General features: G+C 41.8%; 1 protein-coding gene across 8 annotated transcripts in view; it reads right to left on the bottom strand.

Moving 5' to 3' along the window:
* Positions 1-22612, bottom strand: part of atf2 (activating transcription factor 2) — a 225384-nt gene that overhangs the window by 74378 nt on the left and 128394 nt on the right. For 5 of the 8 annotated variants that reach the window (XM_051930645.1, XM_051930644.1, XM_028806252.2 and 2 more), the window contains 2 exons: positions 14238-14343; positions 13490-13543 (listed from right to left, as the gene is read on the bottom strand). In XM_051930645.1, coding sequence (XP_051786605.1) covers positions 13490-13543; positions 14238-14343 — 160 coding nt within the window. The remainder of the gene's footprint in view (positions 1-13489; positions 13544-14237; positions 14344-22612) is intronic. The other 3 variants (XM_051930647.1, XM_028806254.2, XM_028806255.2) reach the window with 1 other exon arrangement.

Here is a 22612-nt window from a genome sequence, read left to right as displayed (position 1 = left end):
TTGATGATATACAGGTAGTCCCCAGGTTATGGACACCCGACCTACAACATACAAACGGGGCCGCAGCTGTGACACATGCGCATCAGTAACTGCCGCTCCGTCATCTTCGGCTCAGGGACGCTGGAAGCGGTGGCTGGACGGAGGCTGGAGGGGGTCGATTTCATGGCTCATGCAGTGTAGTGTCCGTCGGGCGGCTCCCGGCAGCACGCGGTTTCACTGCCCGCCCCCGCTTCAAGTGGTGATCCTGTTGTGGCTGAACGGAGGCCATTGAGGGTGAACGGGGAGGCGGGGGGTAGCATTGTAGTGTGCCTCGGATGGCTGCGTGTTGAATGGGGGCAGCGGCGGGACACTGCAGGCAGCATACTGTAGTGGAGGTGACTGTGAGGTGGGCTAGTGATGAACCGCCCCTCGTTGCCCCCATTCATTCTCAATAGCAAGCCTGTTTGTACTGTTGCACACATAGCAGGAAGTTGTCTCTTGTCAGTACAGGGTGGTCCAGATCTAATTCTGCAGATCCAGATCATCTGGATGACTTTGATTTATGCGGGGACGATTCCAGTTCGGCGCGAAGACGATTCTTCGTGTCGTCAGTTCGCACACTTCTCGATGGTCTGGGATTTTTCGGGTGATTTTCTATGTAATAAATTGAATAAGTTATAGCGTAATGAAAATTGCATAATTAGATCTGGACCACCCTATACATCAGACGCGCTGACGAGGGGTGCCTTCCTGCTGTGATTGCGTGTACAGTGCTGTACAGAAGAGCTCATCTTAACCTTTTGTCTTCACCCTTCAAGAATGTCTCTGACACACAAATCTGATGCAAGTTCTGGTGCTACAGTAAAGAAGAGTAAAACCATCAGCATTGAAAATAAAGTAGAAATAATAAAAAGGTCACAGAGAGGTGAAACTCCATCATTCATTGGCAGAGCACTTGGTTACAGTCGGTCAACAATAATATTTGTTAAAGTAATGTACCTGTTCCGACTTACATACAAATTCAATTTAAGTACAAACCTACAGTCCCTATCTCGTACGTAACCCGGGGACTGCCTGTACTTATATTATAGTGGGCCACCCCATGGAGTTTTGAGCACACTGTTATTCTTTTCTTATATTGATGCTGGTCCTCTTGGAGATTCAAGCACAATGATATGCAGTACATACATCATATTGGGGTCTCCCTTTGGAGTTTTGAGCATACTAATGTACAAATATTACTTCGAAGAGCTGGGTGCAGAGGGGAAGCCCTGGCAGTAACATCATCAAACTTTGCATAACATTGGTATAGCGACATTTTAAAAATTGGGTCGTTGGGTAATTTTTTTTTAATAACGGTACGCCGCACCAAATTCAAATGTACAGACGAAAGAGTGGAATGAGTTTCGGTTTTGACCCTTTGCTTGTTTTTCACTTCCTCTCCTGGTCATCCTCTTCAAAGTTGGTAGCCTTTCCTGGTGCAGGGATGCAGCCCTGGACAAGACACCCACTCATCCAAGGGCCCACTCATTCACAGAATTGCCAATTAAGCAAAGTGGTTAAAATGAGTGAGTGAGAAGTTCAAGTCCAGGACACTAAATCGGTGAGGTGGCAGGGTTAACAGCCATGTGACCTCGCGGCTCTAATGAATCCTTCACAAATAACTGAAACTGCTGAAAGAGGCACCTTAATGCTGCAAGCATGGAAAGCCACCTTACTGTTTTGATTGCACTCGGCACACATCCTCATGGTATGAACGTTTTTTTTAGAGAACTAAAACATATCTTGTATTCCTGAAGGAGACTACCATATATAATTTATTAAATTATTAGCAAACAGTGCGGTGAGTATTGTAAATCATGTATATGTAGGATGTTTCTTTTTATTTTCTAAAATAATGTATCCCGGTATTTATGTGTTATAATGCATATTACTATGGATCAGGCAATATTAAGATGGAGAAAATAAATCAACATTTTGATGTACGAGTACAATTTAATTTCCACTAAAGCAGAATCGATTTTTCAGTTATTCCCCTGCGGTGTTTAGAAGAAATTTATATGCCACTTCTCTGGCCTCTAGTTGAGCTGACTGATCTGGCCGGAGTGCAGCCAGGAGACATTTCCTCTGCCATTTCACCGCCACAGCTGGCCTGTTTGGCCTCGACAGGATGTGGAGTGGATGGCGGTTCTGTTGTCTTCTCCCCGTAGAATTAAGCTGGCCAAGCGTAAAGCTGCCATGCCAAAAGGCGTTTGTACCGATGTTTGGCACTGGTCTGGACTGCCAACTCCTAACATCTAAAATTACAAGTTGTCAGCAGGAAGAAACTGTCATTAAGTGGCAAATTAAAAAAAGACAACAACCGAAGCAGCACTTTGTGTGTTTTTAATCTGCTGCCATGTCCAACAAAGTGCCATCAATAGTGGCTGTGATTGTATTGTCACGTGTACGGAGTGCAGTGAAATTCTAAACAACATGCAGATATGTCTTTCTGGGTGGGTATCAGTGGTGTGCCCCCCACCCCCTTTGAAAATGCTAGGACTGACAATTAATGAAAGTCTGGAAATCTTTATCGATGGCGATATATCAAGCTAATATTATGGAACATTTTAAACAACTTCTCAAACTGTCTTTATCATAGGTTCATTTTAGTTAGAACATTAGAACACTCTAGACCCACGGTTTTCAAACTTTTTTGAACAAGTACCACTCCGCGAGGACCAGTAAACTGAAGTGCCACTGTCAATGAATCGTTAATTTACGCCCGTGTTGTTTTGAACAAAAAGTCACTATAATCACTATAATGACTATAATTATGATGTTAAAGTGATATTAAACTAATTAAGGAAATGGGTGCCCGTGATAATAAAAGCCGGCTGGAGTCTTCCACACATTTACAGTAGTATACTTATAGTATATATGATTATATGCAACATATTGGCAATATAGCAGCACCGATTCGTGGAAAATAAAGGACCACACAAGTACCACTTGGCATGACTTGAAGTACCACCAGTGGTACGCGTAACACAGTTTGAAAACCGTGGCTCTAGACGAGAACAGGCCATTCAGCCCAACAAAGTTTTCCAGTCCTATCCACTTATTTCTTCCAAAAAAACATCAAGTCCAGTTTTGAAAGTCCCCAACGTCTTACTGTCTACCACACTACTTGGTAGCTTATTCCAAGTGTCTATCGTTCTTTGTGTAAAGACATCCATCCATCCATCCATTCTCCAACCCGCTGAATCCGAACACAGGGTCACAGGGGTCTGTTGGAGCCAATCCCAGCCAACACAGGGCACAAGGCAGGAACCAATCCTGGGCAGGGTGCCAACCCACCACAGGACACACACAAACACACCCACACACCAAGCACACACTAGGGCCAATTTAGAATCGCCAATCCACCTAACCTGCATGTCTTTGGACTGTGGGAGGAAACCCACGCAGACACGGGGAGAACATGCAAACTCCACGCAGGGAGGACCCGGGAAGCGAACCCAGGTCTCCTAACTGCAAGGCAGCAGCACTACCACTGCGCCACCGTGCCGCCCTTTTTCAACATTATTTGTTTATTTTAAATTATTAATATTCAAAACATGTATTTTTGTTACTATTCTTCTTCTTCTTCTTATTATTATTCAGTATTTCTGTTTTGGACTATGTTCTCAAGTCTTACTTGTGTTTTGTGGGTGGAGCCACAAGAGGCAGGGCCACTCTGATGTCACTGCAGAAGGACCGCCTTCAGCCTTTATATTCTGAAGCTGAGAGCAAATCCTTCAGTAGAGCTCATTGATGTTTTGAGTGTGCTTTGTTTTTTTTCTTGTAAATATGGATTTTTCTGGCCACTTGGATTATTGATTTTGTTTTATGGATTTGGGCTTGTTTGCCTTGGATTGCCTCATTTTGTCATTTTTTTTGTGTTCTTTATTTGTTACTATAATAAATCACTCTTTTATAAAGATTCTTTGTGGACTTGTTTCTCAATCCTAAGGTTTTTTGAACATTTTTCCTTTCCCTTGAGAAGCATTTTGGGACATTCAGAGTAATTTGAACTTTAAAAGCCTGTTCCCTGTTTTTGGGGCCTGGACAGACAGAATGTAATTTTTTTCTTTGACCTGTTGAAAAGCACTTTGAGATACATTACATAAAAATATACAATAAAATACATTTTGTTGTTGTTCATTTTATGTTCTCCAAGAAAAATTGCTCATATTTTAAAAAATAGTTATACATGTACTTGTGAGTTCACAACAAATTAAACAGATGATTAGATTTGATTTTAGATTAGACAAGCTTTAATAATCCCATGGGATGAGAAGTCGAGCCAAATGACACATTTTATTGGCTAACTAGAAAGATTACAACATGCAAGCTTTCGAGGCAACTCAGGCCCCTTCTACATCTACATCTCGCCTGAAGAAGGGGCCTGAGTTGCCTCGAAAGCTTTCATATTGTAATCTATTTAGTTAGCCAATAAAAGGGGTCATTTTGCTTGACTTCTCATTACATTCATAATGGCTAACACGGTACAACACCCTAGTACTACAGATAATCCCATGTGGATTTCTTAAATGAAAGGCACCCTTTCAGCAACCATGATTACATTTCTTGGCCAGATTGGTTTATTTGGTGCTGGCGGTAAACTCAGTGTTGCGTCAGGCAGGAGCTTGTGCGTGTGTGCAAAGTCATTATTGTAGAATGTTGGCAATTATGGAGCAAAGAGTGTCATTTTTCAAAACAAAATGACAGTATAGATATTAGAGAGTTCACTCCCACAACTTTTACTACAGACAAGATTAGAAAGGGCTCTATATTGATGCAGTGAGCTGTCATTTTCCACTTTGTCTGCTTTGCAGGGTGTGTGTAGGTACTGCTTATACTGTTTGAATATTTTCTGTCCTGGTGCTGTTCTATTCTAGTTTAAGTACTGCATTCAATTAAAATATTATTTGATCAATATAGAGAGCTGTTCAAAATGTCCAATGCATTTATTGTCTGATTGTATTTTTGTGCTGGTCTTCGGGTTAATTCTGTTGTAGCTTCTGAGTAACATGTCTGTTTTGTTGGTGCTAACTTGTCTGCTGGAGAGCAGGATTGTGGCACTGACTTCTTGTTACTCTTCCATTTAGTGTTTCGTTGATTACACTGTACACTGAGGGTTGTAGCATGGCAGGGTTACTGCAAGGGGATAGCACCTTATAACACGATGTGGAGCCACCTGATTGACTGTAAACTCTCTAGAGCCATCCTGACTGTTCCTCTGCTTTTCCAAGGAGTCTTGTACAGGGGATGGGCTTCCTGCATTGTGGGCTATTTAAAGAGGAGCACCATGAGGGTCAATAGGTCAAGAATACAAAGCTGAACCAATGTGTGGATGACAGGAGTAGCCAAACTACTGTGTGTGGTGGAAGGAATAAGGACGCAGGAGTTGGGAGGCCTGCTGACTCATGTGCGGGAAAAGGGATCACAAAGATGTGGCCACAAGTCGGAAGTTGTGTGATAGAAGAATGGCCTGGCAATCATCCCAAGTGTCCAAGCAGTGGGGGCAACATGAGCCGAGCAGAATATTTGTTGGTTTTGATGGCATCCGTCGTGGCCCCTGACAACAGAGAAGTTTGAATAAGCTTAAGGGTAACTGTTGACTGTAATCTAAATTTTAAATCGCATATTAATCAGATCACTAGGACAGCATTTTTTCACTTAAGAAACATAGCAAAAGTTAGACCTCTTATACTGTATCATTGAAAGATGCTAAGAAATTAGTTCACGCGTTTGTTTTCAGTCGACTAGATTACTGTAACGCACTCTTCTCAGGACTACCCAAAAAAGACATAAATCGTTTGCAACGAGTGCAGAATGCAGCTGCTAGAATCCTAACCAGGAAAAGAAAATCCGAGCACATCTCTCCAGTTTTGATGTCACTACACTGGTTACCTGTGTCATTCAGGATTGACTTTAAAATTCTGCTTATGGTTTATAAAGCCTTAAATAATCTCGCCCCATCTTATATATCGGAATGTCTGACATCTTATATTCCAAATCGTAACCTCAGATCCTCAACTGAGTGTCTCCTTATCATTCCAAGAGCTAAACTTAAAAGAAGTGGTGAGGCGGCCTTCTGCTGTTATGCACCTAAAATCTGGAATCTGGAATTCGCCAGGCTAATACAGTGGAGCACTTTAAAAAAATGCTGAAAACGCATTACTGTAACATGGCCTTCTCATAACTTCACTGTAATTTAATCCTGATACTCTGTATATCCAATTCATTATAATAACTATTCATGGTGGCTCTAAAATCTGTACTAACCCCTATTCTCTCTTCTGTTTCCTTTTCCGGTGTCCTAATCAAAGCACCGTGATGTTCCAACAATGATGGATGGATTAAAAGCCAGAAGTCGTATGACCATCAGCATCAAGTGACTCCGTGAGAACCCTAACTACAAAGAGGACTATTTCATTTATGTTAGGTAGAATGCCCAGAGGGGACTGGGTGGTCTCGTGGCCTTAGAACCCCTGCAGATTTTATTTTTTTCTCCAGCCGTCTGGAGTTTTTTTTTTGTTTTTTCTGTCCCCCCTGGCCATCGGACCTTACTCTTTTTCTATGTTAACTAATGTTGTCTTATTTTAATTTCTTATTTTGTCTTTTATTTTTCTTTTCTTCATTATGTAAAGCACTTTGAGCTACTTTTTGTATGAAAATGTGCTATATAAATAAATGTTGTTGTTGTTGTGCACTAGGGTTTAGCAATTTATTTGTTCTGTGTTAATCAATATATATGCCACACGGTCTGAGGGTGCATTTCTGTATATTCAGTATGTGTACTACTGACGAGCGAACTCCACTGAACAAAAACGCGGAAATGTTTGGGAATTTCAATTAACTGCACTGAAATGAATAATGAAGGAGAAACTGATAATTTTAATGGTGCCAGGGAAGTGTCTGCCTACTATGCTGGACCGATTATTGTGACCACAAATGTGACCTCATCTATTAGGCAGCAGTGCTAACCACTGTGCCTACCTGACATTTATTCAGACTACAAGTCCTTTATCTTTCCTTGTGTCACCCGAGCTCTGATCACTACAACTAACAAACACCCACGGAGCCTGTGATAGAAGCGATTAGCATTATATACTCAGCGGGGGCTGTCCCTGTCACTACCCGATCTGCAGTACGTAGCCAGAAACATTACTCACTTAATCCAGCAGTAAGGACGCAACTAAAAATGTATCTATGCAGAACAACAAAGTATGTTCACAAATTTCTCATTTTGTCAGCTAATGTAACCCGCAAATGAAAATACTCAAAGACTTTATTATTTTTTTTAAAACACACGCGGCACACAAATCCAACTGGAGTACCAATCAGGTAGTGACATCGTGCATGTTTGTTCATGTGTGCATTAAGCAGCGCCATAAAGTGTGCGACAGAATGCGCTTACTATACTCATGCGTGAAAGTTCTGCACATGTGAGACGCAGATTGCGTAGTGACAACCCCATCCAAAATGGCCATAATGCTGGCCTTGCAAGGAAGCATGAGGAATGGTGAAGGAAAGTCTGTCTTAGCAGGCCACATGGGGAACATTCAAAGAAAAAATTGGCAAACGAGATTGTCAGGGAACTCCGCAAATTCACTGCGAAAAACACATTAACAAATTTCAACACTAATGGCCGCCTGTCCCTACTGTCGCAGCACTCATTAAGTTAGTGTCAGCATCACTAAGGCTTTATCAAAATTGTTCTCGTAAACCATAACTTAATCAAGAATATACTGTTTTTAATTTTATACTGGAAATTCATATTGAAGTACAGTGGAACCTCGGTTTGCGAGTAACTTGGATTACGAGTGTTTTGCAAGACGAGCAAAAATTTTTAATAAGTTTTCACTTGATAAACGAGCGAGGTCTTGCAGTACGAGTAGTTTGTCTGCTGAGCATCATGTGATCACAACTGAGCTGATGATTCTTCTCTCTCTCTCACTGTGGGATTGTGGGCAATCGTCTCCTATTCTCCGTCTGAGTTGGCGTGCCTAACTCATATAGTCAACATCCGTACGAGCGTATAGTGTTTACTACAGCATTAGCATTGCGACTGTGCGCGCGCGCTCGTGTGTGTGTGTGTGTGTATGTGTGCTCGTGCGCGCTCGTTTGTGTGTGTGTGTGCTTGCGCGAGCATGTGTGCTGTGACGTGTGAGCCCCCATCTTGCACCCTAAAACATGAAGCTGAGTCTCAGTACTTTAGCAACACAAGCTTTATTCAGCTTGAAACAGCAACAGTGCGGTTATTTATACACAGACACAGCAGTCAGGCAGGGCCCTACACATTTATAATGTTCCTTGTTCCTTGTATCACCCATTGACGGCAGGCACTTATTGCATGTCCGCAATCTTTTCGGATTCGCTTTTACGGAGAACTGCTACAGCGCTGGGAGACTGCGATTGCTTTGGGACGCTCTTCCTTGTGTTGTCCCGTTGGGTGCAATCCCACAAGAGTTTAGAAACGCACTCACACCAGCCATGATTCTTTTCAAAGGTAAAGCGCAAGTTAATTTGTTTTATGTATTTTTACTTTATATTTTGTATTAATCATTTTTATATGAATAGTTTTGGGTTGTGGAACAAATCATCTGAGTTTCCATTATTTCTTATGAGGAAATTCACTTTCGTATACGAGTGCTTTGGACTATGAGCACGTTTCCGGAACGAATTATGCTCGCAAACCGAGGTTCCACTGTGTATGCAAACAGAAATGCAAATGCCTACCTTGAGATTTTCATTCACATTCCATTTATTTGCTTAGCAGACGCCTTTATCCAAAGCGACTTTAGAACTTTACAACATTTGATGACAACAGGCCATTCAGCCCAACTAAGCCTGCCACTTTATTCTTCCAAAAAAACATCAAGTTGAGAGTTCAATGTCCCTAAAGTCCTACTGTTTATCATACTACTCAGTAACTTACGAAGAAGCATTATTGTGGAAACCGGGAAATGCTACTGCCAGAATTATTACAAGAACAAGAAAGTACAAACACATAACCCCAGTTCTCTAGTCTTTAATGCTCTGCTTATTTATCTACACTTGTCATTACAAACCTGAGCACACACTGAGGTCTCATGATGCTGGCCTACTTCATATTCTAAAGATTAAAAAAATAACAGTGGGAGGTCAAACTTTTAGTTACAGGGCCCCGAAGCTGTCGAATGGTCTGCCTGCTAATAGAAGAGATGTCCTTTCTGTGTCAGCTTTTAAATCTCGGCTGAAGACTCAGGACATTAGTCCAGCATATCCTAACTAGAGCTGCTGATTTGCTGTGCACATGGCATTTCTGTTTGTTAGTCGTTTGTACAAGAATATAAGTTATACAATATGTATAAAACATTGCTAACCCTCATCTACTCTATTTATCATCTCAGTATCAACATGTGGCCACTGCTCTACTACCAGGCTGTTCTCCTGCATATGGTAAAGTATTCTCAGATAAAGGAGCATTGGAATCACTTAACGGAAAGATTCTCTCATCTGATTAGATGGCCAGCACAGACTCAACTATAGAAAACCCAGAAGCAGGAAAGGCGGCCAGCTGGCCGAAGTCTCCAGGTGAGTCACTTTGTTGTTGACTTTCTCTTTTACAATCTTAATCTCCACGATTGTCAACTAGGCATAATTAATCAATTAATTAATGGGCAGATATAGTTGAGCTCCATTTTTGCTAAATTAGTGTCCACCTTGTGTGTTTTAAAAAATCTGTATTTATATGTGTACCAGTTCTGCATTTAATGACTAGTATAATCTTGTTGGATAGGACTTCTTTGTTGTTTTAGCCTGTTTTAAAAGGAACTTTTATTTTGGCAATAAAAGACTTGATCATTCCAGTTGTATACCAGACATAAGTGTACAGTAGAGTATATCCATATAAAGGTAATACATCTCTCTATTATATAAAAAAATCCTGTGACGAGACAAGACTTTTTGGAAATTTTTTTCAAGTCCAACGAGTCGAGACTTTGGCCATGAGATGTTTTCAAGTCCAGCCCTCCTCTCAACCATATTCAATCCACGCACACGGTCCTCTCTCCTCTCATTCGTGTGAATGCTTTTGACAAACACAGTTCTTGCTCTCTCAGCTCTTATAAATTTTAACGTTTTCTTCACTTTAAGTTCCCAACTAAAGATGACGTATTATGTCCAAATCTTACTGAAGAATTCCATCACGAAGGGATATCAACAGAAAAAATGAGTACACGGGCAATCCTAGCACTGAGAAACGATGAAGTCAAATGAATTAACGGCAAAAATGTCGATCGGCTACACGGCAAATTGGTTAAATGTGTAACAATAGACTACCCTGAAACAGTTGGTGGTGAAGGTGCGGAAGATGAAATCATAAACTTACAATATCCCGTAGAATATCTACAACCGTTAACACCGTCCGCTCTTCCTCTGCACTAATTACTGTAGAAAGAAGGATTTATCCAAGAAAGGTAATATAGTACATCTTCAGGGGATAACATTAGAAAACAAAGGAGATCTTGATATGCCAGTCATATTAAAACGTTAACAGTTTCCCGTTAGAATAGCTTTTGCAAGGACAATTTACAATCTCAGAGTCAAACATTCGAAAAGGTTATTTTATTTAAAAGAGAGAAAGCAGCAAAATTCAATCATGGGCAGATATACGTTGCGTTGTCACGATGAAAGTCCAAACACAGAATCAAAATTCATTGTGATACTGACGAAAATGTAATTCAAAAAATAGTTTTTACTGAAGTTTTACAGTAAAAGTGTGTTTAAAATGTTTTTGTGTGTTAATTTCAAAGCCTATCTATCTATCTATCTATCTATCTATCTATCTATCTATCTATCTATCTATCTATCTATCTATCTATCTATCTATCTATCTATCTATCTATCTATCCTGCCGACTATACTAAAATATCTATCTATCTATCTATCCTGCCGACTATACTAAAATATCTATCTATCTATCTATCTATCTATCTATCTATCTATCTATCTATCTATCTATCTATCTATCTATCTATCTATCTATCTATCTATCTATGGGAACATTACTCACTGTGATTGCCAGACGTCTTCTGCATCGTGGTTACAGGGCAATCTTTATAAAATAGTACATTGTACATCTGCATCCCCAAACGCGAGCAGCAGAACCGCAAAGAGGCTAGCGGGTAACACAGGCACAGGGGTTGGCGAGTGAAGCGAGCAGGGGGCAAAGAACTGTTCTTTTTTTTCCCATCAGACTATTCTTATATATATTGAAGATCATGTCTGAAATAAAGCAGTTGCCATTTGGACTTGTCTACAGACTCCTGTTAAATTTTTTTTTGTGAGTGCTGCCCTGCACAGAGTTACTTACCTGAGATACAACAAATCTGTACTTAGATTTGAACTGAGAATTGTTTACAGCGCTCTGTGTCTGCACTCAGTGACGAGCGCTATACAAAGAATAAGTTGTAATATAAGACACTTACATTTGTGCTCAAAATAATAGCAGTCCGACATCACTAACCAGATCAGTCACTGTTTTTGGTAGAAATTGTATTTCTACATGGCAAATAATTCACTAGTAGGAGTAGTAGAGTAATAGAAAACCAACAGACCCAAACCACAGACAATTCTGTGTATTTGAGTAATTAATTGTTCAAAATAATAGCAGTGTGGAATTCAATTAGTGAGGTCATTCGTTCTATGAAAAAACAGGTGTCAATTACGGCCCTCATTTAAGGAAGGAAGGAAGGCAGCAAATGTTGTACATGCTGGTTATAGTGCAAAAAAAATCTGAGTAAAATGGGTCGCTCCAGACATTGTTCAGAAGAACAGCATATTTTGGTTAAAAAGTCGATTGGAGAGGGGAAAACATATCAAGAAGTGCAGAAAATGACAGGCTGCTCAGCTAAAATGATCACAAATGCTTTAAAATGGCAACCAAAAACCGAAAGACGTGGAAGAAAACGGAAAACTACAATTTGCCAAAGAACACACGACTGGCCTAAAGAGAAACGGCGCAACATTTTGTGGACTGATGAAAGCAAGATTATTCTTTTTGGGTCTAGGGGCAGCAGACAACCCCCAAACACTGAATTCAAGCCACAGTACACTGTGAAGACGGTGAAGCATGTTGGCGCAAGCGTCATGATATGGGGATGTTTCTCATACTATGGTGTCGGACCTACAGTATTTATCGCATACCAGGGATCATGGATCAGCTTCAGTACCTCAAAATACTTGAAGAGGTCATTTTTGCCTTATGCCAAAGAGGAAATGCCCTTGAAGTGGGTGTTTCAACAAGACAATGACCCCGAACACACTAGTAAACGAGTAACATCTTGGTTCCAGACGTTTTGGAGTGGCCAGCCCAATCCCCAGGCCTTAATCCAATAGAAAACTTGTGGGGTGACATCAAAAATGCTGTTTCTGAGGGAAAACCAAGAAATGTAGAAGAATTGTGCAACGTAGTCCAGTCATCCTGGGCTGGAATACCTGGTGCCAGAAGTTGGTGGACTCCATGCAACACAGATGTTCAGCAGTTCTCAGAAACAGCGGTTATACAACTAAACATTGAAAGGAAAGCAAAATCTTGAAACATTTTTCAGTTTGTAGAGTGAATGTTTGAGTTTGTAAAAAAGAATGCAGACACTGCTATTTTTTTGAACAGCCTAATATTCCCTTTTCTTCACTTTCTATAAAGGAATAAGACAATTTTAATCAATTTTTCTTCATGTTTTGATTTGGAACAGAACGTGCAGTGTTCCCAATGCGTTTGCGTGTATGGAAAAGCTTCATTTTGTAAACATGCTGCTATTATTCTGAACACAACTGTATAAAAGAGGGCAACATAATCGTAAAACATCAGTCTGAGGGACTGTTTGGGGACAAGGTTACAGAATTGATCATCACAAGCGAATAGCACACAGCAGAAATATAAGCGAGTTACAATTCCTAGCTCATATCAGTCAGACGAAAATTCCCCAAACACGAGAGTCTTCATTCGCTTCTTAAACACATTGAGAGAGTCAGAATTTCAAATGGAGGTCGGCAGCTCGTTCCACCAGCCAGGAGCGACACGTAAAAAGAGTCTGGACTGAGATTTAACGCCACACACAGGTGGCACACCACCAGACACTCTTCATCAGCAGACCGGAGTGAATGTGAAAGAGATTTGGTTTGGGTGACGGGTCTGGAGCCATGATAAACAGCAAGGTATTAAAATAAGTGACTTCATGTTATTTAATAAACTACTTCATAATAGACAAAAAGAGTTACAATGTGTACATGTTTGTTATAATTCTTCTAATAAGATATGGATTAGAAGAATCAAACACACTTTAAAAATCAAGCAAAAACAGATTCACCAGTCAAGCCACACAAGATCTGGACAAAGGCAGCAAAACAATGGCGTCACAGCGTTATGAATGCCAATATTCGCATGCTCTGCAGTTTAAAGCACTGAAATTCGTCAACATACAAACAATGAACGCACCTTGTGCTGGCGTATTGTGTGATGGCACATCAAGGTACTTTGGATTGCACAAAACTTTTGAGAGAAGAAAAGAAGTAAGAATTTATTTCTAACTGTATGGAGCAATTCACGTTAAAGCATTAAATGTTAAGAAATGAGATAGTGAATTCCCAAAAGGTCAAACCGTTTTCATTGGAAGCTAATCCAAAATTATTTTTCATGAAAGATGGCAATGTTGTGCAGAGAGGTGGGAATACAAGCCCACCCGTATCAGTTTTATAACCTTCGGCCTTAACTATAAATCACATCACTTTTAAACTCTACCAAGTAATTGCCTGAGAAATGTGCCGTTCTGCACAGTCGCTCTATCAAAATTTTACAGTGTGGAGAACACGCATCACTTTTGGAAACTCACAGCCCTTCCACATAAACTACTTCTGACTAAAAACTTTCAAAAAATGCGGATAAATGATGAAGTGTCCCAAAACGGGTCTAGAAACAAATCATCCATTACACAAAATATTAGTATTACAAGATAGCAGGTTTCTAAATGCACTTTATTCAGCATTCTGCATTAGGTTAGAAAAGTAAATTTTAAAACAAAAAGCTTCCACGACAACCAAGGGTTATAATGTGGCCGTCGCTCACCATAATGCTAAAATTGTTAGCGGTAAAGCTGCGGAGCCCATTCCTCTCCCAGTTAACTCGGATTCTTTGGCAGTATTTCATTTAAACAGCCTAAGGCGAGGGGTAATGGAACATTACTCACTGTGATAGCCAGACTTCTTCTGCATCGCGGTTACAGGGCAATCTTTATGAGCCAGGAGAAGCTGTTTCAGCTGAGCCACTTCATTTCTCAGCAGGGTGACTTCACTCTGCAGGGATAAAGAGGAGGAAACTTTTACTAACAATATAACACCACTTGCAGGCATCAAAGAGAGAGTGTGAAGACTGTTAAGTTTTATAGATTCTTGGGGGAGTACAATAAGATCCAGTATACCCAGGCTCTTCGGGACTTCAAAAGAAACAGCTTCAAATTAAAAAAGAAAAAAAAAAAGGCAGCCCTGTTTATCTCACATGTGGCAGTTACCTCTAGATGAATATTTATATTATACCAAACGGAAAATGATATTTGGAACTCTCTCTCCGTAAACCAGCCACTCTCAACAATTCTGAAAGAGATCAAGCTACACCGCACTGAAACGTGTTTTTAAAAAATCATTTGCATGGTATGTTGTCCATCAGTGCCAGTCAAAGCCTATTTGAAGCCCTAGGTGGGGCTGACGGATGTCGCCCCTCATTGTCCATTGCAGGGAATCAGGATTATTAGACTATTATTATTGGTGCTTGCAATGGCTCCTTGCTCTCACTATGTGAGTAGTGAGACAAGTGCTATATAAATGTAAAGAATTATTATTATTATTCAAGGACCTAGGGGGGTCCCATTGGTATCTGGAGTGTGCGTAACTGTTTGAAAGTCATCAAGCTACACTGCCTTGAAACTCAGTCAGTCATTTTCCAACCCGCTATATCCTAACACAGGGTCACGGGGGTCAGCTGGAGCCAATCCCAGCCAACACAGGGCACAAGGCAGGAAACAAACCCTGGGCAGGGTGCCAGCCCACCGCAGATTATGAGATTCAGCCATTTTCAAATAAACCCGGCTGTGTAGTGTAGCTTGGTGCTTGTCTTCTTCCACAACAAACTTTCACTCCCCAGGAGCATGCATTCCATTCAAAAGACAAACTCACAATAAACTGTTCCTGCCACGTGCCCGGTGTCATGTTGAGTAACGTCTGTGTGTATGTGAGAGCTTCTTCCAAGAAGGCCACTGGTATCACATAAGCAAATAGAAAACAGCCTTAATTCAAAAAATATATATATTGTCACACACGTGTGACTAGGAAGGAGCTGAGTGGACCAAGTGGAGGTAATTACCCGCCAGGCCAGGGGGAGGCGGGAACAAATCCCGGGCGGAGCGCCAGCCCACCGCAGGGCACACACACACACACACACATCCATACACCAAGCACACACTAGAGACAATTTAGGATCACCAATGCACCTAACCTGCATGTCTGTGGACTGTGGGAGGAAACCCACACAGACACGGGGAGAACATGCAAACTCCATGCAGGGAGGACCCAGGAAGCTAACCCAGGTCTCCTTACTGCAAAGCAGCAGTGCTACTACTGTGCCACCATGCCGCCCTGCATTGAAACGTGTTTTTAAAAAATCATTTGCATGGTATGTTGTCCATCAGTGCCAGTCAAAGGCTATTTGAAGCCCTAGGATTGGGTTGACGAATGTTGCCCCTTGTTATCCATAGCAGGGAATTGGGATTATTAGACTATTATTAGTGGTGGTTGAAGTGGCTCCTTGCTCACTATGTGAGTAGTGAGAAAAGTGCTATATAAATGTAAAGAATTATTATTATTCAACAACCTAGGGGGGTCCCATTGTTATCTGGAGTGTGTGCCCCTTCAGTTGTACAAATGGCACCCCTTGTGGTTGGGTGCGGCAAGGACAGACTCAACAGTTGACAAATTTTGTGACTCCAAACAGGTCGTCCATTTTATTCGTCTAAGGATGAGGAAAAAATAAGACACAAAAGAAATCAAGTAGAGTATCTTCGTGATGATTCCCTCAAGCGGGATCACAAAGCTTGTGAGGGTGTCAGGTTTTGATGGAGCCCAGTCTTGTGGCTTGCTTGGGCCAAAAGTGACGCCTCTTTCAGGGAAGCCTGGATTTTATGCTGGCAGGACCAGAAGGGTGGAGCTACTTGCCCTCAGAGGGTGGCTTCTCGGCAATGTAGGGGAAGAATCTGAAGACAGTGTTAGCGTCAGTGTCGCCTCTCACTTCAGTGGGTTCTTACATCCCTCAACAGAGATTTATATACCTCAATAGACCCTGAGAGGAAGTCTTCTGACACACGTGCATGATTGTACATATACCACAGACTTTACGAGGCATGTGCACTCCATTTGCACAAACGATGCCCCTATGTGCTGTGGTCGGATGCGGTAAGGACACAAATGAGAAAATGAGAAACAACAAATGAGAAATTTTGGGACACCAATTGGCTCGTCCCTTTTACTTAAAAATAATTTATAATAAATTTATAATTTATATTTTTAAAAATATTAAAAAATAAGACACAAAAGAACTTAAAGAGCGCATCTTGGTGCTGGTTCCCTTAAGCAAAATCACAAAAGTTGTCACGGGGTCTGGTTTTGATGGACCTCAGTTCTGTTGCTTGCTCAGTCCAAAAGTGACGGATTTTATGTCAACAGGACCGGAAGGGGCGGGGCTACTTGCCCCTCAGAGATCGGCTTCTCTGCACTCTGAGGGAAGAAACAGAAGACAGTGTTAGCAGCAGCATCCCCTCTAGCCTTGGTGGGTTCTTGCATTCCTCAACAGAGCCTATGAGGGAGTCCTCTGAAACACATGCATGACAGTAAATACAGTTAGGTCCAACTTTTTTCTAATTTTTTTGTCTAATTTTGGTTCTGTACATTACCACAATGAATTTTAAATTAAACAACTCAGATGCAGTTGAAGTGCAGACTTTCAGCTTTAATTCAGTGGGGTGAACAAAACGATTGTATAAAAATGTGAGGCAACTAAAGCATTTGAACACAATCCCTTCATTTCAGGGGCTCAAAAGTAATTGGACAATTGACTCAAAGGCTATTTCATGGGTAGGTGTGGTCAAGTCCGTCGTTATGTCATTATCAATTAAGCAGATAAAAGGCCTGGAGTTGATTTGAGGTGTGGTGCTTGCATGTGGAAGATTTTGCTGTGAACAGACAACATGCAGTCAAAGGAGCTCTCCATGCAGATGAAAGAAGCCATCCTTAAGCTGTAAAAACAGAAAAAACCCATCTGAGAAATTGCTACAATATTATGAATGGCAAAATCTACAGTTTGGTACATCCTGAGAAAGAAAGCAAGCACTGGTGAACTCAGCAACGCAAAAAGACCTGGACGTCCACGGAAGACAACAGTGGTGGATGATCGCAGAATCATTTCCATGGTAAAGAGAAACCCCTTCACAACAGCCAACCAAGTGAACAACACTCTCCAGGGGGTAGGCGTATCGATATCCAAGTCTACCATAAAGAGAAGACTGCATGAAAGTAAATACAGAGGGTGCACTGCAAGGTGCAAGCCACTCATAAGCCTCAAGAATAGAAAGGCTAGATTGGACTTTGCTGAAGAACATCTAAAAAAGCCAGCACAGTTCTGGAAAAACATTCTTTGGACAGATGAAACCAAGATCAACCTCTACCAGAATGATGGCAAGAAAAAAGTATGGAGAAGGCGTGGAACAGCTCATTTTCCAAAGCAGACCACATCATCTGTAAAACACGGTGAAGGCAGTGTGATGGCTTGGATGTGCATGGCTGCCAGTGGCACTGGGACACTAGTGTTTATTGATGATGTGACACAGGACAGAAGCAGCTGAATGAATTCTGAGGTGTTCAGAGACATACTGTCTGCTCAAATCCAGCTAAATACAGCAGTCAAATTGATTGGGCAGCGTTTCATGATACAGATGGACAATAACCCAAAACATACAGCCAAAGCAACCCAGAAGTTTATTAAAGCATAGAAGTGGAAAATTCTTGAATGGCCAAGTCAGTCACTTGATCTTAACCCAGTTGAGCAGGCATTTCACTTGTTGAAGACTAAACTTCAGACAGAAAGGCCCACAAACAAACAGCAACTGAAAGCTGCTGCAGTAAAGGCCTGGCAGAGCATTAAAAAGGAGGAAATCCAACATCTGGTGATGTCCAGGAGTTCAAGACTTCAGGCTGTCATTGCCAGCAAAGGGTTTTCAACCAAGTATTAGAAATGAACATTTTATTTCCAGTTATTTCATTTGTCCAATTACTTGGACTGAAATGAAGGGATTAAGGGGCGGCATGGTGGCACAGTGGGTAGCGCTGCTGCCTTGCAGTTGGGGGACCTGGGTTCGCTTCCCGGGTCCTCCCTGCGTGGAGTTTGCATGTTCTTCCCGTGTCTGCGTGGGTTTCCTCCGGGTGCTCTGGTTTCCTCCCACAGTCCAAAGACATGCAGGTTAGGTGGATTGGCGATTCTAAATTGTCCCTAGTGTGTGCTTGGTGTGTGGGTGTGTTTGTGTGTGTCCCGTGGTGGGTTGGCACCCTGCCCAGGATTGGTTCCTGCCTTGTGCCCTGTGTTGGCTGGGATTGGCTCCCGTGACCCTGTGTTTGGATTCAGCGGGTTGGAAAATGGATGGATGAAGGGATTGTGTTTAAAAAATTCTTTAGTTGCCTCACATTTTTATACAATCGTTTTGTTCACCCCACTGAATTAAAGCTGAAAGTCTGCACTTCAACTGCATCTGAGTTGTTTCATTTAAAATTCATTGTGGTAATGTACAGAACCAAAATTAGAAAAAAGTTGTCTCTGTCCAAATATTTATGGACCTAACTGTATATTGCAGACTTTAAGGAGTGTATTTGTTTGGAGAGTGTACACTTATAAAAGGCGCCCACTCAGTATGGTCTTGAGTTTGATGACGGGAGGATTCCCACAGCTCATGCCCCTTCATTTTCAGAAATGCCGCACTTCAGATGTCTATGTTGCCTAATGCACTCACTGGCTCTGTTACCTATTTCTACATACATACATGACTTCCTGGTGACCTCATTCTTATATTCAGTTTGGAAAGTGCTTAGACATTTTACCAGAAGCTTAATTATCCGTGAATGAGGGATGTAATTTTAAAATGAGTTCATCAAGAACACGGGGACACAGTTGGAAACTTTTAAAGGGTAAATTTTGCAGAAACATTAGGAAGTTTTTCTTTACACAAAGAACAATAGACACTTGGAATAAGCTACCAAATAGTGTGGTAGACAGTAAGACTTTAGGGACTTTCAAAACTCGACTTGATGTTTTTTTAGAAGAATTAAGTGGACAGGACTGGCGAGCTTTGTTGGGGTGAATGGCCTGTTCTCGTCTAGATTGTTCTAATGTTCTAATGATGGACCCCCTCACTGGTTTACTAATATGGTCAAATGTGTGTGGCCTGTTGGAGGAAGGTGGCATGGGATGGATTGAGGAGATTCTGTCCTCGACAATTTACTGTATGAAAGGTGACACTTGTGTGATGGCGGATGGGGTTTCATTGACTTGCCACAATCTCTTTACAGGAATACTCTCCCCAAAAATGAGATACAGTATCTGTTACTTACCTTATGTAATTTGTGGTGACGGTCAAAAAAAAAAAAAATCTTGTGTTTTCATAGAGAATGTAGAAAGCAAAGTTTCTGAAAGAATGGGAGGCCATGAAGACCTGCCTCTCCCCCTCATTCATTGGTCAAGAATCCTGTTATCAATTCAAAAGCACAATTCCATATGAATGGGCTTCCTGTGTCTGAAATACTTTTATTTCCCAAATGCATGCATATTGTGAGCATACTAGGGTTGCATGTATACCAGTAATAGAAAGTACAAAAAAAAAACAAATTTTAAAATGGTAAGGTACCAGCATTTCAGGATTTTCAGTACCAGAAGTAAATGTCAGCTTAGCTCTCAAAACAAAAACGACACTTGCTTTGTTATTCTACACAATCAGGACCTCACAGGCCCCTTTGATGCAAACGTGACTTCAGTGAAGTCAAAACTGCACTCTTTGGCATGAATAGGACTTCAGGAGGAAAGAAGGGTGTAGTTTGGTGTGATTGTGCAGCGCACCAGAGGGGCTGGAGTAAGATGGATGGCATTGAAGCTACTCGTTATTTGCTTCCGACCCATTTTGGTACCGGTACTGAAATTGGAAAGTTGGTATCAATACCAAAGTCAAAAGTTTAGTATTAATTTAACACTAGAGCATACAAGTGGATGACCTGGCATATGGATTAGGCCACATGAGTAAAGGTGAGATTTTTTTCATGGATGGTTTTGGTATTTGTGGATGTTATCTAGCACTGGTCACAATAGGCTTCCATTCTAACTGAAACATTATCTCTGTTCTTCATTAAAGAGTAAGTCTGGTATTTTTCAACTCAATTATTTGTTCTCGAACATGGTATATATGCTGTGGACCACTGGGGCGCGTACAGCTCCCCAAACGCAGACACAGACAGACACAGAGGCACAGTATTAACGTCAGCATCCCCACTCCCTTGGGGGGTTCTTACATACCTCAACTTCCTGTGAGGAAGTCCTCCGACACACATGCATGACTGTACAAATACCGTGGACTTTAAGGAGCACATGCGTTCCTTCAGTTGCACAAATGACGCCCCTATGTGCTGTGCTGTGGCATTCCATTCCTCCCCACAGCACAACAAAGCACTACAAACACAGTCCCTCTTTCTCTTCCTTCATCTTTCTCTTTTCTCCGCCTCCACTCCTCTCCCAGGCAAGCTTCGTCTTCCTCCTCCCGACTCTGACTCCCCGAATGGAGTGAGGCAGCTCCTTTAATTCAGCACCTGGGAGTGCTCCAGGTGGCTTATCGTGATTAGCTAGAATCACTCGCAGGTGCGGTGGAAGTCGAGTACAGGGCTCTGCAGCTCCCCCTCCACAGAACCAAACAGGGTTGCACCAAACCCCAGCTCCCAGTGTGCCCTGCAGGAATCCGTGGTGCCACAGCAACCCAAGAGGGCTGCCCCTTAGTGTCCCAGGGGATGGCAGTGCCTCGCAGGTGCTCTCTCCCTCGGTCCCCCCATCCAGTTGTCATCCTGGCTGGGTAATGGCTGAGGCTGCCCGTCACAATGCATTTATCACACAAAACTGTGTGCTAAAGTTAAGCATTTGTGATAAATTGAAAAAAAAAAAAAAAAGAAAGTATCTTGCCCGTGCTGGAACTTTGTAATGGAGCCAGCATTTTAGAATGGACGTCATGGGGCATGGGGCCCAACCAGAAAACAAAAGCCTAAAAACTTACCAAATACTCTCATTTTTTTCAAGCCAATAAAGTCATCAAGAATAAATTAGAGATTACACACGCACTGTAAAATAGCTTATACATGTCATTTTAGAACAATAAAACACCAATATTATGAGATTCATCCATCCATCCATCCATTGACCAACCCGCTATATCCTAACTGCAGGGTCATTGGGGTCTTCTGGAGCCAATCCCAGCCAACACAGGGCACAAGGCAGGAAACAAACCCCGGGCAAGGGTGAGATTCAAGGGTGAGGCCCGGTGCTTGTCTTCTTCCACAACAAACGTTCACTCCCCAGGAGCATGCATCCCATTCAAAAGACAATCTCACAATAAACTGTTCCTGCCACGTGCCCGGTGTCATGTTGAGTAACGTCCGTGTGTATGTGAGAGCTTCTTCCAAGAAGGCCACTGGTATCACAGAAGCAAATAGAAAACGTAGCCTTACTTCACAAAATATATATATTGTCACACACGTGCGACTAGGAAAGAGCTGAGTGGACCAAGTGGAGGTAATTACCCACCAGGCCAGGGGGAGGCGGGATGCACTAGACCTACCTCTGTTATCTCTACAGGCCAAATACGAGAAAACCTGCCTGATTTAACATTGACATATAAGGTACACAGTGTAATGCATTTTTTAAATCTATCTATAACACATTAAAGAAGAGAATGATATTTTATATATATGGTTATTAGTATCGTATAATGGAGGAATTTTCAAAAATTAAATAATTTTGCAGATAAATATATAGTGAAATATGACAATATAGAAATGAGAAAACAATGAAACATGCATAAATAATGAAATAAGTCATGTAAGTGCCATGGAGGGCAGATGGACATTCAGATTGGGATGGAGGACAAGCTCTTGCTTGCTCAGGAGGCCATAATAGAAAGACTGCACCAGTGGAGACACAACCTGGCTGGAAACAGTTGTAATCTTCATCCCGTCTGGGATCGAAGTATAATGAATGGACTGGGTAAAGGTGAATACCAGGAGCAGTTCATACCCCCGTGCTGAAGGTGGCAGTATTCCTCGAGGCTGATCCCATCAGGACACCTGCAAGGTTGCATGGGAATTGTAGGGTGTAAGTACATGCCATGCTGCGGTGGGTTGGCACCCTGCCTGGGATTGGTTCCTGCCTTGTGCCCTGTGTTGGCTGGGATTGGCTCCAGCAGACCCCTGTGACCCTGTGTTCGGATTCAGCGGGTTGGAA

The sequence above is a fragment of the Erpetoichthys calabaricus genome, chromosome 8, assembly GCF_900747795.2.
Source record: "Erpetoichthys calabaricus chromosome 8, fErpCal1.3, whole genome shotgun sequence".
Classification (NCBI taxonomy): domain Eukaryota; kingdom Metazoa; phylum Chordata; class Cladistia; order Polypteriformes; family Polypteridae; genus Erpetoichthys; species Erpetoichthys calabaricus.
This window is presented reverse-complemented; position numbering and strand designations above follow the sequence as displayed.